The sequence below is a fragment of the Lissotriton helveticus genome, chromosome 8 (genome assembly GCF_964261635.1).
Source record: "Lissotriton helveticus chromosome 8, aLisHel1.1, whole genome shotgun sequence".
Taxonomy (NCBI): domain Eukaryota; kingdom Metazoa; phylum Chordata; class Amphibia; order Caudata; family Salamandridae; genus Lissotriton; species Lissotriton helveticus.
This window is the reverse complement of record NC_136069.1, coordinates 818,068,641-818,088,911: the sequence shown is the minus strand read 5'-3', so window position 1 is coordinate 818,088,911 and position 20,271 is coordinate 818,068,641. Positions and strand designations below refer to the sequence as shown.

General features: G+C 48.2%; 1 protein-coding gene across 2 annotated transcripts in view; it reads right to left on the bottom strand.

Moving 5' to 3' along the window:
- The window catches only part of BIVM (basic, immunoglobulin-like variable motif containing), a 265,082-nt gene that overhangs the window by 98,127 nt on the left and 146,684 nt on the right, over positions 1-20,271 (bottom strand). For both annotated transcript variants that reach the window (XM_078657636.1, XM_078657637.1), the window contains one exon: positions 20,134-20,217. In XM_078657636.1, the coding sequence (XP_078513762.1) occupies positions 20,134-20,217 (84 nt within the window). The remainder of the gene's footprint in view (positions 1-20,133; positions 20,218-20,271) is intronic.

Genomic DNA, 20,271 nt, shown 5'->3' with positions numbered 1-20,271 from the left:
TCCCTCGACTCTGGCGTCGAACGCCGTCTCCTCGACGTCGAGTGTTTCTTCCTCGACGACGATCGTCGCCCCCTCGACGACGAGCGGTCAGACCTCGACGGCGAGCGTCGACTCTTTCTCCTCGATGACCGTTTCCTCACGGTCCTCGACGCCGAGGATCCCCTCGACGTCAAACTGGTCGACGGCGACCGGCGGTGTCGCTTCGATGGCGAGCGCCGGTGTCTTCGTCGACGGCGATGCCTCGACGACGACGACGCCGTCGGCGGTGACTTCGACGGCGGCCTAGCCAGGCCTCTCGACGTCGATCTTCCACGCTGTCTCGACCCGGAGCCCCGGGGAGAAGGGGAACACACCGTCGTCATCCCTCTCGACGTCGTCGTCGATGCTATCGACGTCGACGGAGACCGGGACCTTTTGCTGGTCTTTCTGCCTCTGGTTAGCCCCCCAGAGGCCTCAGCAGGGGCAGAGAGAGCCTTCCCAGCCTGCCCAGATCCACCTGCAGCCTGCAGTCGCCTCTCTTCCAGGCCTTGGAGCCTAATCTTCTGCCTTTCCCTCAGGGTCCTTGCAGAAAAGGCCTGGCAGATGTCACAATCTTCAGGGACATGTTCATCAGGGAGGCAAAGAATGCAGACGTCGTGTGGATCAGTCTTGGCCTTCTTCTTTCCACATGCTGGGCACTTGTCGAATAAAGCAGGCATTTTAGATCCCTAAAAGCCTGAACAAACACACAGAAGTGAAAAGGAAACACCAAGAATCAAATGAGAACACTTTTAAATCCAAAAGTGCAAAAAAAAAATCCAATAAACCCTTGAAAAAGGGAGAGCTCAATGCACAGGGTCCTGTAAGCGGGAGTCGGAAAAAAGAACTGAAAGTAAGTTGGACCTGCTATGCATTCTGGGATACTGGGAGAAAGTTCTGGAAGGTTCTCTTAAAGGCACAGTATCCTATTTAAGCCACATAATGGCAGCCTATGGGGCTTGTCTGTCCATGCCTTCCTCTCTATCATTTCTGAGGGGGTTTGCAGTAAAAGCAAGGGAAATCTGGACAGGCTTTGCTGTTTGTGGATTTTTGGTGGAATTTTCTAGTTGAAGTACTGGACAGTGTAGCCTGTGGATATAGGCTGCATTATTTGTCTTTAAAATTTCTCTTAAGTGTCTTTGCAGTTCTGCAATTTTCTGACAACTTAAGAGATTATTTTTGATTGCCGGGGTCCTCGCACATGGGCGGGACTATTCACTAGATTATGACTATACACAGAGATCCCCTACTACAGAAGCAAACGTTTCATCTGTTAAATAAAACAAGAGGTTTGTTTGCACAGCACTCATACTGAACTCACGTATTTGGAGGTGCTCTCACACGTGATAATGAAGAAAAAGGAGGGTCGGGGAAATAAAATATTTGCCTAGCATCTCACAGTTTGAGACCAGGTCAGAGGTGCTGGAACAGTCATCATAGTGGGGGCGCTGCCCCTTTTACATCACTGATGTCATAGGAATGCGAAAAACTCAAAGGTTTGCAAAATAAGAATAGCAATCAGGAACACCAATTCAGCAAGAGAGTTGTAAATGTGTGGTATGTAGCCAGTGGCTTACTTTGGAGTACACTGTTGCAAATATGTAATTAATGCACAAGTTACTACTTGTGTAACGATATATCTGTAAGAGGCATTAGTTAGTGATTGATTCCTTACCTTAGAATATCCCCAGGCTGGATCCGGAAAGTTTTGCTTAGCAGTACCCTTGTGCGTTAGTAAGTGGCGTCTGGCGGCTCTCTGTCCGTCACCGGCATCGTCAGCGCCGAGATGACGTCACAGAGAGTACTTAGGCACCACCCATGCGCGCTGACGTCAGTTCTGTACACGACTTTCTGCGCCAGGAACGCAGAGCCATGCAAGATACTGACCATTGGTGCATACAACTAGGGCCCTGAAAGGGATGACCTTAACCCTAGTAATCAGTCCGCAGAAATGGGAGGATGGGTGGGGCAGTAAGGAATCTATCACTAACTAATGTCTCTTACAGATATATAGTTACACAAGTAGTAACTTGTGCATCTGAAAGAGACACGTTAGTGATAAATTCCTTACCTTAGAATAGATACCCCAGCAATACCAACCCCGGAGGTGGGTCTGCGAACTGGATTACACCAGAAAGTCACGGAGCACAGAACGCCCAAAGAAGTCGTCTATCTGGACCTGCCTGTCAAGGCAGTAGTGCTTTGTAAACGTGTGCAGCGAGGCCCACGTAGCTACCTGACAAATGTCCTGCAAGGAAACGCCGCGTCCCAAGGCAGTAGTGGCTGCCGTTGCCCTGGTCGAATGGGCACGCAGCCCCACAGGAGGCTCCTTCTTGGCCAAGGAGTAACATGCTTTGATGCACAGAACGACCCACCGGGAAATGGTTCGTTTGTGCACAGCCCGAACTTTTTTGGCGCCCACGTTGCCAACAAAGAGCAGATCATCCACCCGGAACTGTTGTGTAAGCTGCAGATAGAAAGCAAGCGCACATTTTGGGTCCAGACGGTGGAGCCGCTCCTCCTCCCTGGAAGGATGCAGAGGCAGAAAGAAGGTGGGCAAAGTGATGGTCTGCCCGATGTGGAAGGGCGTGACAACCTTTGGCAAGAAAGAAGGACGGGTCCTTAAAACCACCTTATGCAGATGAACAGAAAGGAAAGGAGGTTTAGAAGAAAGAGCCTGGAGCTAACTCAATCTTCTGGCAGAGGTGATAGCTACCAGGAAAGCCGTCTTGAAGGTGAGAAGACATAAGGGACAGTTATGAAGGGGCTCAAAGGGAGCGCACATCAAGTAAGTCAAGACAAGATTCAAGTCCCACTGAGGCATTATGAAAGGCACGGGAGGAAACGTGTGCGTAATGCCTTTGAGGAAACGGTTAACAACCGGGGACTTAAAAAGAGAAGGCTGATCAGGAAGTCTTAGAAAGGCGGAGATGGCAGAAAGATAACATTTGATAGTGCCCAGAGCAGATCCCTGCTGGGTCAAGAACAGAAGAAACAGAAGAACCTCAGAAAGAGGGGCAGAAAGGGGATCCACAGCCTTTGCTGTGCACCATGCCACAAATGTGTTCCATCGGCAGGCGTATACCGTTTTAGTGGAGGGACGCCTGGCTGCCAGAATAATTATTTACAACAAGGGGTGGTGAGGGACAGAGTCTCTGAATTAAGCAGAATACTCTCACCCAGTCAAGAGATCAGGGCTAGATCCAACACCGTTTTTTAGCCAGAATGACATTAAAGACCTCGGGAGGAAAATCGAAAGCCATCAACTGTCGCCACTCAGTCTCCACGCATGGAGGTGGAGGCTGGCCAGGTTCGGGTGGAGGACCGTCCCCTGCTGCTGCGACAGAAGATCCTCCCGAAGAAGCAGTCGGATCAGGGGATCGATGCTCATACTGAGAAGCTCGGGATACCATACTCTTCGAGTCCAGTCCGGAGCCACAAGAAAAACTTGGGCCCGGTCGCGCCTGATCTTCTTCAGCACTCCTGGCAGAAGTGATATAGGCGGAAAGGCCTACAACAGACTGCAGCTCCACTCGTGACGAAAAGCGTCTCCGAGCGAGAGCCGCCTTGGAAAATTCCAACGTGCAGAACTGATGACATTGCGCGTTCTCTTCGGTGGCGAATAGATCTTACCAAGGCTCTCCCCACCGCTGAAAGAGACCTTGCGCCACGTCCGAGTTCGGATGTCATTCGTGATCAATCAAGCACCGGCGGCTGAGTTTGTCCACCCTGGCGTTCAGACAACCTGCCAGGTGTTGAACCACCAAGGTAATGCCTTAACGTTCCAGCCATGTCCAGAGGTGCAGAGCTTCCTGCCATAGGGTCCAGGACCTCACCCCGCCCTGTTTGTTGCAATACCACATGGCGGTGGTGTTGTCCGTGAACAAATGCACTACACTTCCCCGGGCAGAGGGAAGGAATGCCTTCAGTGCAAGTCGGATCGCCCGAAGCTCCAAAAGGTTGAAATGGAGCCGGGACTCCACCAGAGACCAGAGGCCTCTGATCTCCGTCTCTCCCAAGTGGCCTCCCAATCCAATCCCAGGAGGGATGCATCCATCACTACTGTGTGCTCTGGTTGGGGAAGGGAGAGGGATCTGCCATTGACCAATTCGTGATTCATGAGCCACCACTGCAAGTGTCGTGCAGTGCCCTCCGAGATCTGGACATGATCGGACAAGTTGCCCTGACGCTGCGCCCACTGGAACTTCAGGTCCCACTGCAGAGCCCGCATATGCCACCTGGCATGTTGCACTAACAAGATGCAGGAGGCCATCAGGCCCAGGAGCCGGAGGGTCATCCTGACTGAAACCCGGGATAGAGACTGAAAGATCAGAATCATAGCCTGAATATCCTGGACTTGCTGCTCGGGAGGATAGACCCGAAACTGAGTCGAATCCTGAACCGCTCCGATGAAGGGGAGCTTCTGAGTGGGACTCAGGTGCGACTTCGGCACGTTGATGGAGAACCCCAGCAAATGCAGGAGGTCGGCCATACTCTGAAGGTGGTTGACGACTGCCTGGGGCGAGCCCGCCTTCAACAACCAGTCGTCGAGGTAGGGGAAGACCGATACCCCAGACCTGCGCAGATGAGCTGGGACCACCGCCATCACTTTTGTGAACACCCGAGGGGCGCTGGTAAGGCCGAAGGGGAGCCTGGTAAACTGAAAATGCTCCTGGCCTACCGTGATCCGCAGGTAACGCCGGTGGGCCGGCAGGACGGGGATGTGAAAATATGCGTCCTGCAAGTCCAACGCCACCATCCAGTCTCCAGGGTCGAGGGCAGCCAAGACCTGAGCCAGAGTCAGCATCTTGAACTTCTCCTTCCGGAGGAAGCGATTGACATCCCGGAGGTCCAAGATAGGACGCAGACCCCCCTTTGTCCTTCTTGGGGACCAGAAAGTAGTGGGAATAACAACCACCCCCTACTACTGGCCCAGGAACGCACTCAATAGCCCCCGTGGCCAGGAGGGCCGTGACTTCCTGTAGGAGAAGAACCAAATGATCCCCCGACATGCGGTGGCACCGAGGTGGCATGGCTGCTGAAAGGGAAGGGAGTAACCATGGCAGATTATCTGCAGCACCCACTTGACTGATGTAATCTCGCGCCAGCGGGGGAGGTGGTGGTGGATCCTGCCACCCACCGGCGTGGGGTGCTCCCCAAAGCTCAGATTAGGAAGGTTTGGAGGTGGAAGCAGCGGGTTGTAGTTAGATGGACCCGTACGCTGGTTCCCCAACCCGCCCCTGCGAAAACCGCGACCACGCTGATGCTGCTTCTGCACAGGCCTGGTGGAGGGGCGTGCCTGGGTGCCTCTACCCTGAGCACGAAGGGAACGAAAACCAGGAGTGGTCGGGTTCTTAGTAGAAAGACCCAAGGACTTGGCCGTAGCCCGTGAGTCCTTAAAGCGCTCCAGTGCACTATCAGTCTGGTCGCCAAACAGGCGGGTGCCATCAAAAGGCATGTCCATGAGTGATCTCTGGATATCGGGCGAGAACCCAGTTGAACGAAACCAGCCCCCACTGCCACAGTCGTAGAAATCGCCCTGCCCATTGAGTCGGCGGTGTCCAACCCACACCGAATGGCGCACTTAGCCGCATCCTTACCCTCAGCAATCGCCTGAGAAAGGGCAGCCTGCACCTCCTCAGGACACCGAGGCAACACCTGAGCAACGGCATCCCACACCGTGTGTGAGTAGCAGCCCAACAAGCAGGCGGTGTTCACTGACCGCAGCCCCAGGCTGGCCGAAGAGAAAAACCGCTTCCCAAACTGGTCCAGTCTTTTAGAGTCCTTATCCGGTGGGGCCGTGGGAAAAGCACTCTGAAACGTCGAGGCCTGAATGACCAGGCTCTGAGGCGTAGGGTGAGCGGTCAAGAAAGCATGGCCAGAAACCGGTCCTGGGAAGCTTGTTTCCGGTCCAGGGAAGGCATGGCTTGGCAGTTCGGGCTGGACTGTTCCCATGAGGCACAAGGTCAGACTGATTTGCATATGGCCATGTCTGAACTGGGGTGGCAGAGTGGGCTAAAGAATGGTGATGGATTAAACCCAGATCAGTTGACTGGGGGCGAGTGCTTGTATTGTCAACGCTCCGTCCATCATTTCCTTTGGTTTTGCTTTGTTCGCCATATGTTGGCAAGGTATGCTCAGACGTGGGTCCCTTGCTCACTTTGCCACTGGATTCAAACAAGCCCGGCTGAAGACGGCTGTAATGCCAGAAACCGGTCCTGGGAAGCTTGTTTCCGGTCCAGGGAAGGCATGGCTTGGCAGTTCGGACTGGACTGTTCCCATGAGGGACAGGGTCTGACTGATTTGCATATGGCCATGTCTGAACTGGGGTGGCAGAGTGGGCTAAAGAATGGTGATGGATTAAACCCAGATCAGTTGACTGGGGGTGAGTGCTTGTATTGTCAACGCTCCGTCCATCATTTCCTTTGGTTTTGCTTTGTTCGCCATAAGTTGGCAGGGTATGCTCAGATGTGAGTCCCTTGCTCACTTTGCCACTGGATTCAAGCAAGCCCGGCTGAAGACGGTTGCAATGCCAGAAACTGGTCCTGGAAAGTTTGTTTCCGGTCCAGAGAAGGCATGGATTGACTGTTAGGGCTGGACTGTTCCCATGAGGCACAGGGTCAGACTGATTTGCATATGGCCATGTCTGAACTGGGGTGGCAGAGTGGGCTAAAGAATGGTGATGGATTAAACCCAGATCAGTTGGCTGGGGGTGAGTGCTTGTATTGTCAACGCTCCGTCCATCATTTCCTTTGGTTTTGCTCTGGTGGAGGGGCGTGCCTGGGTGCCTCTACCCTGAGCACGAAGGGAACGAAAACCAGGAGTGGTCGGGTTCTTAGTAGAAAGACCCAAGGACTTGGCCGTAGCCCGTAAGTGCTTAAAGCGCTCCAGTGCACTATCAGTCTGGTCGCCAAACAGGCGGGTGCCCTCAAAACTCATGTCCATGAGTGAGCTCTGGACATCGGGCGAGAAACCAGTTGAACGAAACCAGGCGTGACGCCCCAATGCCACAGTCGTAGAAATCGCCCTGCCACCGCCATTGAGTCGGCGGTGTCCAACCCACACCGAATGGCGCACTTAGCCGCATCCTTACCCTCAGCAATCGCCTGATAAAGGGCAGCCTGCACCTCCTCAGGACACTGAGGCTACACCTGAGCAACGGCATCCCACACCGTGTGGGAGTAGCAGCCCAACAAGCAGGCGGTGTTCACTGACCGCAGCCCCAGGCTGGCCGAAGAGAACAACCGCTTCCCAAACTGGTCCAGTCTTTTAGAGTCCTTATCCGGCGGGGCCGTGGGACAAGCACTCTGAAACGTCGAGGCCTGAATGACCAGGCTCTGAGGCGTAGGGTGAGCGGTCAAGAAAGCAGGGTCACCGGGCGCTGGCGTCTGGTGACGTTTTTATCCACCGGGGCCCCCGTGGCTGGCCTCGACCAAGTGCCTAAGAGGACCTCTCTAAGGGCGTTATTAAAGGGAAGCAACGGCTCTGACGAAGTAGACGACATCTGGAGCACCTCTGTGAGGAGGTTGATCTTGAGGGCCACTGTGGGGAGGTCAAGGTTGAGGGCCTCAGCAGCCCGACGGAGCTCCATCATATAGGAGGCACCCTCCTCCATCGTAGGCGGGGGCGAGGCGAACCCCGGGTCAGAGGAGACATCTAGGTCGCCTGCATCCTCCAAGTCGTCCACCCAATCTTGCTCGGAGTCACATTGCCGGGCAAGCGGGTCCTCAGACCCTTCCCAGTCTTCGTCCGCCTCTGGCGTAGAGGGGGCCGGTCTCGGCGGCAGAGCCGGAGCCAGAGAATAGACGAACGTTGTCGGAAATGTAAATTGTAAATTGTAAATTGATACTTGTATGGCGCACTACTCACCCGCAAGGGTCTCAAGGCGCTTGTACGAATACCGCTGTGGAACCCATCCTGGCTTTCCCTGTGAGGTGTGCACTCCTGGGCACCCCCAAGGTGGAGGCCAGGCATCCTTAGAGTTGTGGGGGCCATTGTGGAGATTAAGCAAGCTATTGCCCAGAGTTGCAGAGTGGGACTCCATGAATGGAATAGGCACCGAGGCGAGAATTATCAGGTCCGTGGAATTATGGAGCCCAAGACCCGCCAAGGCGGGGAATTTAACCCTGGTCCCGGGATAGACCTCTGCATCAGGGTCTGCCGCTTTAACCATTGAGCCACACTGCTCCACAAATGGCGCTGAGAACGGCACCAGCCGAGATCGGACCAGCACTGCCTCCTAATGCAGATCCCAGGTTGGAACAAAATGGTCCGGGAACCGGGGCAAGGGTGGGATAAACGGCACCCAGTGCAGCCCCATGGGTGGAGCCGAGTGCGGCGCCGGGGCCAGAGTCGGCAACGCTGCACCTTGTGGCACCGGAGCCAACGGCGTAGTATCCCGTGGCGCTGGGGCTGGAGCCGGTGGCGGAGCCGCCGGGCCCACAGGATCTGGACACGGGACCGCGGGGCTCGAAGGCGCGCCGGCGGGAGCCCGAGCCCTAAAAAGGCGGTCCATGGTGGCAAGGAACTCTTGCATCTGTTCGGCAGTCACCGACGGACCCAGATAAAGCGGGTTGGCTGCAGGAATCACAGGCTCCAGAGGAGCCGCAGGGCGAAGCCCCTGTCCCCCTCGTCCGCCTCCGAGGAGCGACGGGGGACTTCAGAGAGCGAACACGCTTCTTCAACTTCTTTTTATGGCGTCGCTTACCAGAATCCGAAGGCGAAGACTTGGAGTCCGAGGAGCGACGGCCCCAGTCCCGCGAGCGGCACCTAGACCCGGAATGGCGATGAGACGAATGCTGGACCTCTAGCAATTTCCGGCGCCAATTCCGCAAGGCCTTAGGGGCCATGGCAGGACGGTTGCGAGAGTCGTGATCGGTCTCCAGGCAGTAGAGGCAAACATTGTGTGGGTCCGCCACAGACATATTTTGGCTCTAGGCCCCACAAGACTTAAAGCCGGGCATCCCTACGTGCACCAGGAGAAAAGTGGGGAGACAAAACTCTCAAACTAGCAGTCAAAAAGTGACTACGGTAAGTGCTCAATCCGGATCTGCGCTTACTGGCGCGGAAAAAGAAAGAACCTAAGTACTCTCTGTGATGTCATCTCGGCGCTGACGACGCCAGTGACAGACGCGGAGCCGTAGGACGCCACCTACAAAGGGCATAAACGATATTTTGTGGAAATAAAATTACAGCAAATATTTATCATTTTCACGTCACAAATTTATGTCCCTTGATTTATTTTGGTCCTCTTCTGTTGCCCTCACACTTCAGAATTGCAAAAAAAAGTGCATCACTTGTGTTTTCTTAACTACAGATATATTTTGAAATATTTGTAAAGTTAATTTACAGGTATTTAAAATTTGCTGTGTTAGAAAAAAACTGACATCCTACAACCTTTCCCTTCACATTTCCTGTCCTGGGCTGCATTAAGATTAGTCAGATAGTTCAGTTTACAAAATCATATGACTTTCCAGTGAGAGAAAGAAAAGTCCCCAAATTAAAAGAATATGCAGCAATTTGTCAGAAGACATAGCCTTACATTTGACCTTTGTCTATGAAAGCACAGCAAATGTAACAAGAGAAAAACAAAATGTAAAGACATCTTTATTACTCATTCACCTTTGGAACTCGAGAATAATTACTGTAGGGGTGCTGCAACACCCTCAGCATCCCTACTTTCAGCGCATGTGGCGCAGTGTATGGGTCAAGAGCATTTCAGTTAGGTTAAGTATATTATTCAAGTCACTTGGCCTGCAGGCGCAGAGTCCTTAACCCTTTGGATACATCGGACGGCCCCCAGACGTCTGACATCATGGTGGGCGTTTTCGGCGGACGGCCGGGAGCCGTTTGATCTGTGCACGCGTAACATTTTGCAGCATCGCGAGGGAATTGCGCCTGCAATCAAAGGGTTAAAGGGATGAGTCTATAGTAATGGACAACCCAACCTAAGAGCGATGAGTCCATGGTAATGGTCACTTTGAAAATGGTCTTTAAGGGAAACTGGCCCTTATCAGCACTAGATATTCCCAGTGACCCTCTGCCTGTGACAACTACGCTGAGAGGCACTCCTGTAGGAGGTGCATACGGAGTCTGGAATGAGGAACTATGGCTATGCAAGAGGTCATCATGCCCAGGGAGCACACCACTGATCTGACTGAGTTGATTATTTGGCTGAAAAAGAGGCAGTAGTTGCTGGAATGACAGTCTACAAGTGGAATGTGTGGGCATCTCCCTTTCTGAGGTGGGTGTCTAGCACCCGCTAGACATTTTGTTAAGCCTTTTGGGGCTGTGGGAATGCCAAAAAGTAACAAAATTAAAATGGAAGTGCATGACAATTAACACAAAGTGGTGGAAGCGCTGATGACCAGGGTGAATGTGTACGTTAAAGTAGGCATCATTGATATCTGGCAACGTCATAAAATCAACTTGTTGGAGCACAGGGATGACATTCTTCAGTTTTCATGTGGAAAGGTATCAAGTGGACATACCTGTTGGGGGATGAAGATCGAGAACTGGCCTGAGAGAGCCGTCCTTATGTGGAATTATGAAATATAGGGAGTGAACCATATACAACCAGAATTCTTGTGCTCTAGATGGGTCTCACTGTTGCCTCTTATACTGTTATTTTCGTGTCCACCCTGGAAACAGTATCATAGCAGACAGGGATGTCCCAGAGGTAGGCTGCTTTCCTTATCCCACTCCACAAAGCCTATTTTGGGCGCCCTAGGCCTAGTGGAGGACAGGACCGACACAACCTCTGGCATAATCACAGGACCGCTCACCAATTTATCCAGACCACAAGTTTAGACCAAACATTTTCAATACTCTCGCTACGACCTGCCAAGTCCATTTTACATACTTCCATTATATGCTTCAGACATACTGCAAATCTCGGAGGAGACGCTGACTTCCACTCCATGCAAATTTGTCTCCTTGCGATGACTATTATATAGAAAATAAACTTAGTGTCCAAACTATTAATATTATAATCATTCAATAAGCCAAAAAATACAAGTCTGCGAGAGCAAGTAATAGTTAAAGAGAGTACATCACTCAAAAAATCCATTATCGCTTTCCAATAATCTTGAATAGCTGGACATTACAAAAAAATATGAACATCATCAGCTGTACAATGGTTACATCGGGGACAATAATCATTATTACGAGTGATCTTATGCAATTTGGCCGGAGTCCAATAGACTCTATAAGCCGTAAACAGGTGATTACGTCTTAAATTGGCTGGTTTAATTAGCCTCTGTGAAAGAGTAAACGAATCTGACCAAACTTTGCAGATTTCTTCAGGAGAATCAGGTATGCAGTTACCCCATAGTTTTTTCACCTCCAAGTGCAAAGTACTATCCTCTTCTTTAATCATCAGATTGTACCAAAATGAGAGTTCTTTTAACCATTTCCCCTCTCTGCCAATTGCATCAAGAATGTCAGTATCTTTCTCCCTTTGCATATTTTGACTAGACCACCATGCCGATAGTTGATAGTATTTGAACCTAGTCAACTGTCCGTTAGTTAATTGTACTAAAGAATTCCAATTCACTAAGCCTGAATCTCCCCAGAGATCTCCCCATTTTTTTAACCCGGCTGTTTTCAAAGGTTGTGACAGTTGATCCTGAAGACATTGAGGTGTACCAGGAGAATCCCATATTGGAGTGTGTGTATGATAATAAGGGATATCGAATTTCTTCCTGATAAACCCCCAATTTCTTAAAGCAGTCAGTAGAATTCTGAGGCGAATTTAAAAAAAAAAATTCTGGTCTCCGAACTTAAATATAAAGAAATCGTGGTCATAAGGTAAATCATTTAGTAAAGCTTGAAACAGGCGGCCCTGTGATGATGCATCCAACTTATTTGCAAGGAGCCGAAATTTTTTAAAGTGGAATGCATGACAGTATAACATTAAATCCGGGAGGGCTAACCCTCCTATTTTTAAGCCCCTTTTCAACTTCTTCCATGCAATTCTAGTTGACTTGCAGGCCCATATAAATGATCCAATTTTGCCCTGTAAAGTATTAATGTCTTTATGTGAAAATGATAGAGGGATACAGTTAAATAAGAAGGTTAATTTTGGAAGTATTGTCATCTTAATGAGGTTAACACGACCATATATATTCAAAGGCAGGCTCCGCCATCTTATTAAGGTTTTATTAATGTCTTTAGCCACCATTTGCCAACTAAGTGATGTAATGTCTTTTACAGATTGGGTTAGGTGAATTCACAGGTACCTCATTGTCTGTTTTGCACCCGATATGTGTGTGTTGTTCCATCCCATGATCTCCGTTTTCTCCTTATTTATCTGGTAGCCTGACAGTTTCCCAAATTCTTCCGATAAGAGAAACAACCTTGGTATTGCTACTGAAGGATCAGAGGTGTATAAGAGAAGGTCGTCTGCGTACAAAGCCACTTTCAGAGACAAATTACCGAGCTGGAATGGTTGAATTATGTTGTCCTCTCTGATTCCACAAACAAAAGGCTCCATATACACATCGAACAAGAGGGGAGATAGGGGACAGCCCTGCCTGGTACCACGAGATATATCAAACCACTCAGATAGGATTCCATTAATTAAAACCTTCGCCTTTGGATTATGATATAATGATCTAATCGCCTCTATAAAAATAAGAGGGAACCCAAATGCCTCCATTGTGGCCCATAAATACTTCCAATTGACCTGATCGAAGGCCTTAGCCGCGTCTATGGCGATCAGGGCAAGCGGAAGATTTTTAACGCTGGCGTAATCCATGGCTCCTATTGCTTGAAATGTTAATTCATTTAACTGTCTCCCTGGTATGAAGCCTCTCTGGTCAGGGTGAATTATAGATTTTATGATCTTCGATAATCTAGTGGCTAGAATTCCAGAGTAGATCTTCATATCAGTATTTAGCAGTGAAATGGGTCTATAAGACTCTATTCTTTTTGAATCTTTATTTGGTTTTAGTATGAGCGTTATAATGGCTTCTGCCCATGAGGGGGGTGTGGAGTAGCCATGGATTAATAATAAGTTAAAAAGGTCCCTCAGCGGAGGTATTAATTGATCATTATTATCTAGATAGATCTCCACTGGTAGCCCGTCTGAACCTGCAGCTTTCCCTCTTTTCATTTTCTTCAATTGTCCTAGAATTTCCCCTTCTGTGATCTCACTTTCCAAATAAGCTTTATCCGTTTCAGACATCTGCGGCAAATGTTTTGTTGCCAGCCAGGATTCTAAATCCTCACCCTTAGGATCTTTGTCTTCCGTATAAAGACTACTCATAAAAGACCTTCCTTCTTCTCTAATCTCTGCATCTGTTTCCATCAAATCCCCTGTCTGCCGTTGTACTAGGGCTTTAATGTTGTTTCTCGTTCTCTCTTCTCTAGCTTTCCAGGCTAGGAGGGCTCCACACTTTTCTCCGTATTCAAAATTTTTTCATCTACTAGACTCCCATTTTTCTTTAAGAATTCTCTCGTCCGAAATTTTTAACTGAAGTTGTAAGTCTGTAAGTTCCTTCTCTAGCAAATGTGCTCTACTGGAGTTTGTTAAAATTGCATTTTGTAGTTCAAGATCCTTACTTGTTATTGCTACCAAGTCTTCCTTTCTTCTTATTTTCCTGCTCTTTCTCTTATGATTTATTAATGAACTTAGGATTCCCCTCAGATAGGCCTTATAAGTTTCCCAAACAACTTGCGGGGAGGAAGTTCCTGAGTTTATTAAGAAGAATTCTAATGTTTTGTCTTTAACTTCTGCTTTTATTTGCTCATCTAATAAAAGTGATCTCTCCAGTGTCTACCTAAGTTTTAGAGGAGTTGTATTCAGTTCAATTACCATTTCCAAAACAGCGTGGTCCGATAACCCTGTGGGCGTAAAGGAAAGGTAATTGATATCTTTGAGAAGGTGTTGATCGACTAGAAAGTGATCAATTCTTGAATAATTCTTATACTTCTTACTATAAAAGGTGAAGCCTAATTGAGTTCTATGCTTTTTTCTCCAGACATCTACTAAAGTAAAATCTTTCATTAAGACATCCAGAATGGCAAGTGATTTTAAGGGAGCATGATATTTGGCTTTAGAGGTTCTATCCAATTTTTGGTCAAAGACCAGATTAAAATCCCCGCCTAAAATTAAAGGGCCAGTTGTCGTAAGTAGTGCTATTTCAAGTTTGGACAGAGGGCCCGGATAATCCTCATTTGGACCATAATACACTGCAATTGAGTAAGGGATATTTTGAATATATATTTCAGCAGCTAACCAGCTTCCCGATCGGTCTGTCTCAAAACTTCTTAAAGTTATCCCTCTGTTTGCTCGAAGGATGATAGAAACTCCCCTTGTGACACCTACTTGCCTGGAGCTAATTATTTCTTGAACCCACCGTGACTTTTTAAAGAGAGAATTACATGATGCGGCCTCTAAGTGTGTTTCTTGCAACATTATGATTTGAGCGTCAGAGTTTTTTAAGAATTCACGAATTCTATTCTGTTTTATTTTTTCCCCTAGACCGTTAATATTCCAGGACAGGACCTTCAACTTATATGAGTTAATCATGAGTCTAGTATCCACTCATACCCATCCATGCCTCTGTACAGAATACATTGTTTATATATGAGGATTTTTTTTTTTCCCCCCAAACCCCCCCCACCCAAAGTGCCCCTCCCCCCTGAGGAACCCCCCCTGCATACCTGGCGATGACTTCGCCTTTCGGAGCAACCGGGTGGTGACCGTGACCGATAAACTAAGTTTTAGCGAGACGAACTAAATTACAAATAAATCATATCTCCTATTTTATCGTACAACATTTTTATGCAATGATTTGCTTTCTCAAATTCCCCCCACCATTTTTTTTTTTTTTTTTTACGTTTTCTCCCCTCCTTAAAGTGATCGCCAGTCTTTCCAATACTATTCCACCTGCTCGCTTCTCATTCGGTCTAAAAGATTATCAACCTCTTCTGGCTGTGTGAAACTGTAAGTCTTATTCTTCCACATAATCCTGAGCATAGCCGGGAATCTCATTTGCACCTGGGCTCCCAGTGACCTCAGATCCGGCATTCTGGTGCCCAGCTCCCATTGTCGTTGTGCGGTTCTTGCTCCAATATCCGACCTGATAAAATAAGGACTGGACTTGTAAAGGAGATCTGTTTTTAAAAGAGATCTCCTCAAAATAAGCTCCTTGACAGTGTATGTTTGGAAGTTTACTAGTATTTTTCTAGGTGCTTTCCTATCTGTACGTCTCTTATAAGGGTCTCTGTGCACCCTTTGAATTTCTGCCTCCAAATCTATGTCCGGGCGATCTTTTAGGACACCTTCTCTCAGGAGTTTACAGACAAATCCCTTTATGTCCTCCAACTCCTCCCCTTCCGGTATTTTCAAAATCCTTAAGTTGTTCCTGCGTGCTTGAGGCTCCAACCGCTCAATATCCATAGCCAATGATCTGTTCTGGACTTTTAAGTGCTCTATATCCTTTTGGTTTCCATGTACTGTTTTGTTCAAAGCAGCTGTGTCTATTTCAAGATTCCCTGTACGAAGAGTGACCTCCTCCAGCTTAGATTCTAGCGCGTCAAATCTATCTTGTATAGTTTTTTGGTTAGTTTCTGATATCTCAAATTTCGACATCATATCGCCTCTCAGAGATCGAAAAAGGTCCCCTAACCTGTCACTCTCCCGCTCACATAAGTCCTCAGAGCTTCTCCTTATTCCAGAAATCTTTTGAACAGAATCAGATTGATGATCTTTACTTACTTCCTTTCTCCTTGCCCCGGATTCTAACTCCTTAGTACTACTTTGTATAGGTTTTACTACTCCAGACTGACTCTTGAGGTTCGTGTCCTGCTGTCCTTGAACTTCGTCTACTGAGTTTACTATATTTGCGTTAGCCGGAGTACCTGGTGCCATTACTCTTTCGGTCTCAGTCTCAGGAGGATTTAGCTGTCCTAAGCTCACTAAACTCAACATATCTGTTCCCTCCTCAACATTTTCCAGATTTTCTAGAGCCCCGTAGCGGTTTTTTAAGGGTACGATGGCAGTGTTAACCTCCGACCGCACAGAAGAACACCTAGCCTGCTCTAAGACCTTGAAGAAAGATTTGAGGGATGGGGTGCTTTTGACCACCTGGCTCTCAAGGGGTGCTCCTTTAAGTTTTTTAACTAAGGTAGACTTTTTCTTTCTACTTTTACAAGGAGTTAGCGGCATGGGCCGCTCCCTCTCTTCGAATTCAAATTCTAAAGCCCCTTTCTCCTTTAATTCAACCCTCGATCTCAACTGGTACCTGTTTCTTCTTATTGGGGGGATATTTCCTTTTATTACAGGATTTAAGCTTGCCTCCACGTTAACAGACTCGGCTTTCCCAGATATCGCAACTTCCTTTAACTTTAGTCCAACTGACTTAGTACCTTTCAAAAATGCTGGCTCTTGTGCTGGGACTTTCCCTAGGACAGCATAACTATCTTTGTAGGTAGAAAAATCGATCTGCGTTTGATCCATGCAACAACCCGACCTCCCAGTGATAGCTCCGTGGGTCTCTGGTGCTTTAATCCCTTTCTCCCCACACCTCACAGCGAAAAAGTAAAACTTCTTTCTTTCAGACTCCGTTTTGCGGGATTGCTGCTCGGGAATATATGATGCCAAACCTCCGAGTTTCAGTTTAAATAGCACGGAGCGAAATCTGCTCCATAGGCGGCGTCGGCGTTCATCCAGTGTGGAAAAACAGGTAAGCGCCGGTCCGTAGAGGTCCTAGCGCGTTTTTTTTTAAAAACAATTTTTACCTGCAGGCAGTGTAAGTGCGTTTTTCTCCCCCGCTCGCCGGTCTAAAAACAGGGTTGAATGCGTCCGAGTACAGTCTGACCCATAGACTCTGCCGGCATCTCTTGATCGGGGTGTTTCAGAGTGTTTGCCCTCCAGCTGGTCCGGCTATGCGTGGTCCTAGCGCCGCCTACTGCATCCTCCTCTCGGGCGGCCGGCCGGCCAGCGACCTCGGAAGGAAAACAGAGAGAGGTGCCGGCTTAGCTTAGCGCTGGACAGTAAAGCGGGAGAACGCATCTACCGCTTACCTGTCAGGGGGAAGCTCGCGACCTCTCGCTATAGCATATCATTCGTCTGAGTCAACGGAGAACACCTCGGTGCTGCCGCGACCGGCTCTCAGCCCGCCGCCATGTTCCTCGTGGGCGTGGCCAGTTTCTAGAGCTGAACCCCCATGGGTAACTTCTACTGGAGAAGGTGAAGGTGCTCTGAGCTCATGGTATGTGGAAGTGTTAGGAAGCTTGGTGAGGTCATAAGAAGTTTATGCCCAAGGAATGTGAAAACCTACTGGTCTAAAGTGATTTCCTCCTGGTGTGGGAGGAAATGTTGCAACTTCCACCTGGCAAGTGTTGTGTAATTGGGTGGGGATGGGGGTTAAGTCAATATTTAAAGGTAGTGGCCCCTTCACATCTACCCGTATTGGAATGGTTACTCCTCTATGCCTTGCACCCGTAGCCCTTACGGCCCTTGTAGTTGTATGATTGCAGCTGTTTTTGGTTTGACTTTTTGATCAAGAGAGGTGGTTTTGTTTGTTTTGGAGCAAGGTCAAGACTGATGTGCCACTGGATCCAAGCTATATCCAACCGAGTAGCCCAATCAGGCCAACATAGGTTTGGGTTGCTTGTGAGCCAGGTCAGGGAGAACGGAGCTTGGAACTTCGGGTTAGACTGTTCTTACTGGAGCGGAGAAGCCAAGAGTGATGGCAGTATATGATGTAGTTGTTTACTCCCCGGGCAGCCACATCAGCAGCATCAAGGGCACAGCCTATAGTTGCATTAGAAATGTTTTTCCCCTTGTTTACTATTTCCTCCCCTCTTTTCTTGAACTGGTCATGGAGATGTTGGATGAGCTCGTCCATCTCCTCCCACTGAGCCCTGCCATACCATAGAAAATTCCCCAAAGGATTGAAAATATGTCTGCACTGATCGCTATCTTCTTGCCAAGCAAGTCAACATGCTAACTCTGCTTGTCAGATGGTGGGGCATTGCTTGCGGCTTCAGCAGAGGCCCACTTCCTGCATTTTGCACCACCAAAGATTCAGGGGAAATATAAACCCCCCGAGGTACATACGATGAAGAACAGCTAAACATTTTTTCGATTCGGAGTGTGAATACCTAGGTTTGACAGGCTCTGCAAGCCTATGGGGGCTGGCTTAAGGATTTTTTTATGCATAAGGAGCGACTGCATAGGCTTCTTCGTTTTAGAGAGTGTTTTCTTCACCAGGAGATCATCTTCTTTGGGCCTGATGTGCTGATCTAATTTGTAATAGGCAGCTGCTCGTTGGATTACCCCATGATACATTTTGCAGCATCATCTGATGGGGAAGCCTTTACTGAAATGATGTTGGGTTTTGGCACCGAACGTTGTGCAGGTGTCAACATATCCATTGGCTTTTAAGGGTGTTTAGGGTTTTGGGTGCCGAAAGCTTTCTTTAGACTCTAAGCTCGATGGGATTCTACGCCCTTTGGTGGATCCCACCTCTGCTCCGATACAGTCCTAAGGTGCCAACCGGAACCCAAAGGCAGGAGGCAACCTGACGCGGTCCATTTTTTATGTGCAGGTCAGAAGCCCAACTGCCTTGAGAGCGGTGCTCTTTCTCAGACTGTGGCCTCTTATGAGGTTTACAAAGGGTTTCGCCCTCAAACATACTTGCTCATCTGGGTGCAGTCTTTGTGCGGGACCCATATTGGATAAAGAGGATAGAGTGCCTTCTTCTTCTTCTTCATTAGGTGGTTGAGGTGCTGGAGTCAATTAATTGAGGGTTGGTGAGGCGGGACATCGGAAATTAACTTCTTCTTCCTCCTCGGCTGCGAAAGGTCTGTTTTCCAGAATATGTCTGGGACTTCTCTAGTGGGCTGTCTTTGTATACTGATGTGGAGCTGTCTCTCTGATAAGGAAGGTTTTTTGTTTTTTTAACACCAGAAAAGGAAACAGAAGGGACACTTGGAGTCGTTATGGTCTGGAGATAGACAAAGATCGCAGAGGCGGTCGGCCAAAGGACACTTAACAAAGGCGTTTCCTGAAGGCCGTCTGTTTCATCACCTTTTAAGCATTGACATTCTCCAATGTTGAAGACTGAAGATCAAAAGCCCAAGACCTTCAGAGGTGGTGGGTGACTAGAGAATTAAGGGCCCGGTGTTGAGTAAAAGTGGAACGCGTTGCATCCAGGAGTTGAGTCCAGGAGACCCATTTATACACATACAAATTTGATAGCAGAGAAAAGCAATATAACAATGGAGTTGGTGCCATGGGCATTGCCTACGAAGGGAGGAGTCACTTAACCGTGGCGGCAATTCCGCCGCGGTGCGGCGGTTTAGCACAGTGGGCGAGGCAGCGTCGGCCAACCCTACGTGCGCAGCGAAGGGGTTAACAACCCGTGACTTGAAAGACTTCTTCAAACAAAAATAACTGCTAACGTCCAACCCAAACACTAGATGGCAGGAGTATGCATAGTATGCTACAAACCTATTGGTACCCCTACTTTCCCTCCCCTTCATGATTTATCTTTATCACTGTATACCTTTTTATTAAATCTTTGATGTGCACATCTGTAAGTCTCGAAATGCCTTAATGTTTCAAACTGTTCATGTAAACACCTTCTACAGCAGTTGAAGTCAATAGCCAGCAAGGAGAAGTCAGGTGCCTATGTGTATCTATTGCACTCCAGGAGTTTAAGATAGCAGAACAGCAATCTATCTAAACGTTCACAAACAGTATAAAACAGAACTTATCTGCACACACTATTGGCTGCATGAATTCCATTTCCACTATATGGTTTGCAATTTATTTTTCCAATGCTGCCTTAGGGTGACCTTGTATTATAACAAATCGCATTCTCCTATAATATTTAACAAAGAGGGCACTGAAAATAACTTCTGAGCTCCTTCACCTTTTGTCTAATTTCTATACATGATTCTTAAGCTCCTGGTGCATGATAATGCCCTTACAGCTTACATATATCTGACCCCGAAGAGATAAAGCTGTAGGGCTATCTATGAACACAACAACTGTAGTAAAAAGAAAAAATGTTGAGGTACTGTAAAGAAAACTTTAGATGATTATTTTCAGTGGTTGGGCTGATTAGACTAAATGATAATAAAACAATTTGAACTCACTTTTTGCAGTGAATCGTAGGGTGCTTTCTACTTGGTTCTCCTATCAGGATCCAATGTTCCACTTCATTTTGCATGAGAGGACCTCTGTTGATCAAAATATGAAACTTGTCTTTTTTGTTTATCATTACATTTATATTT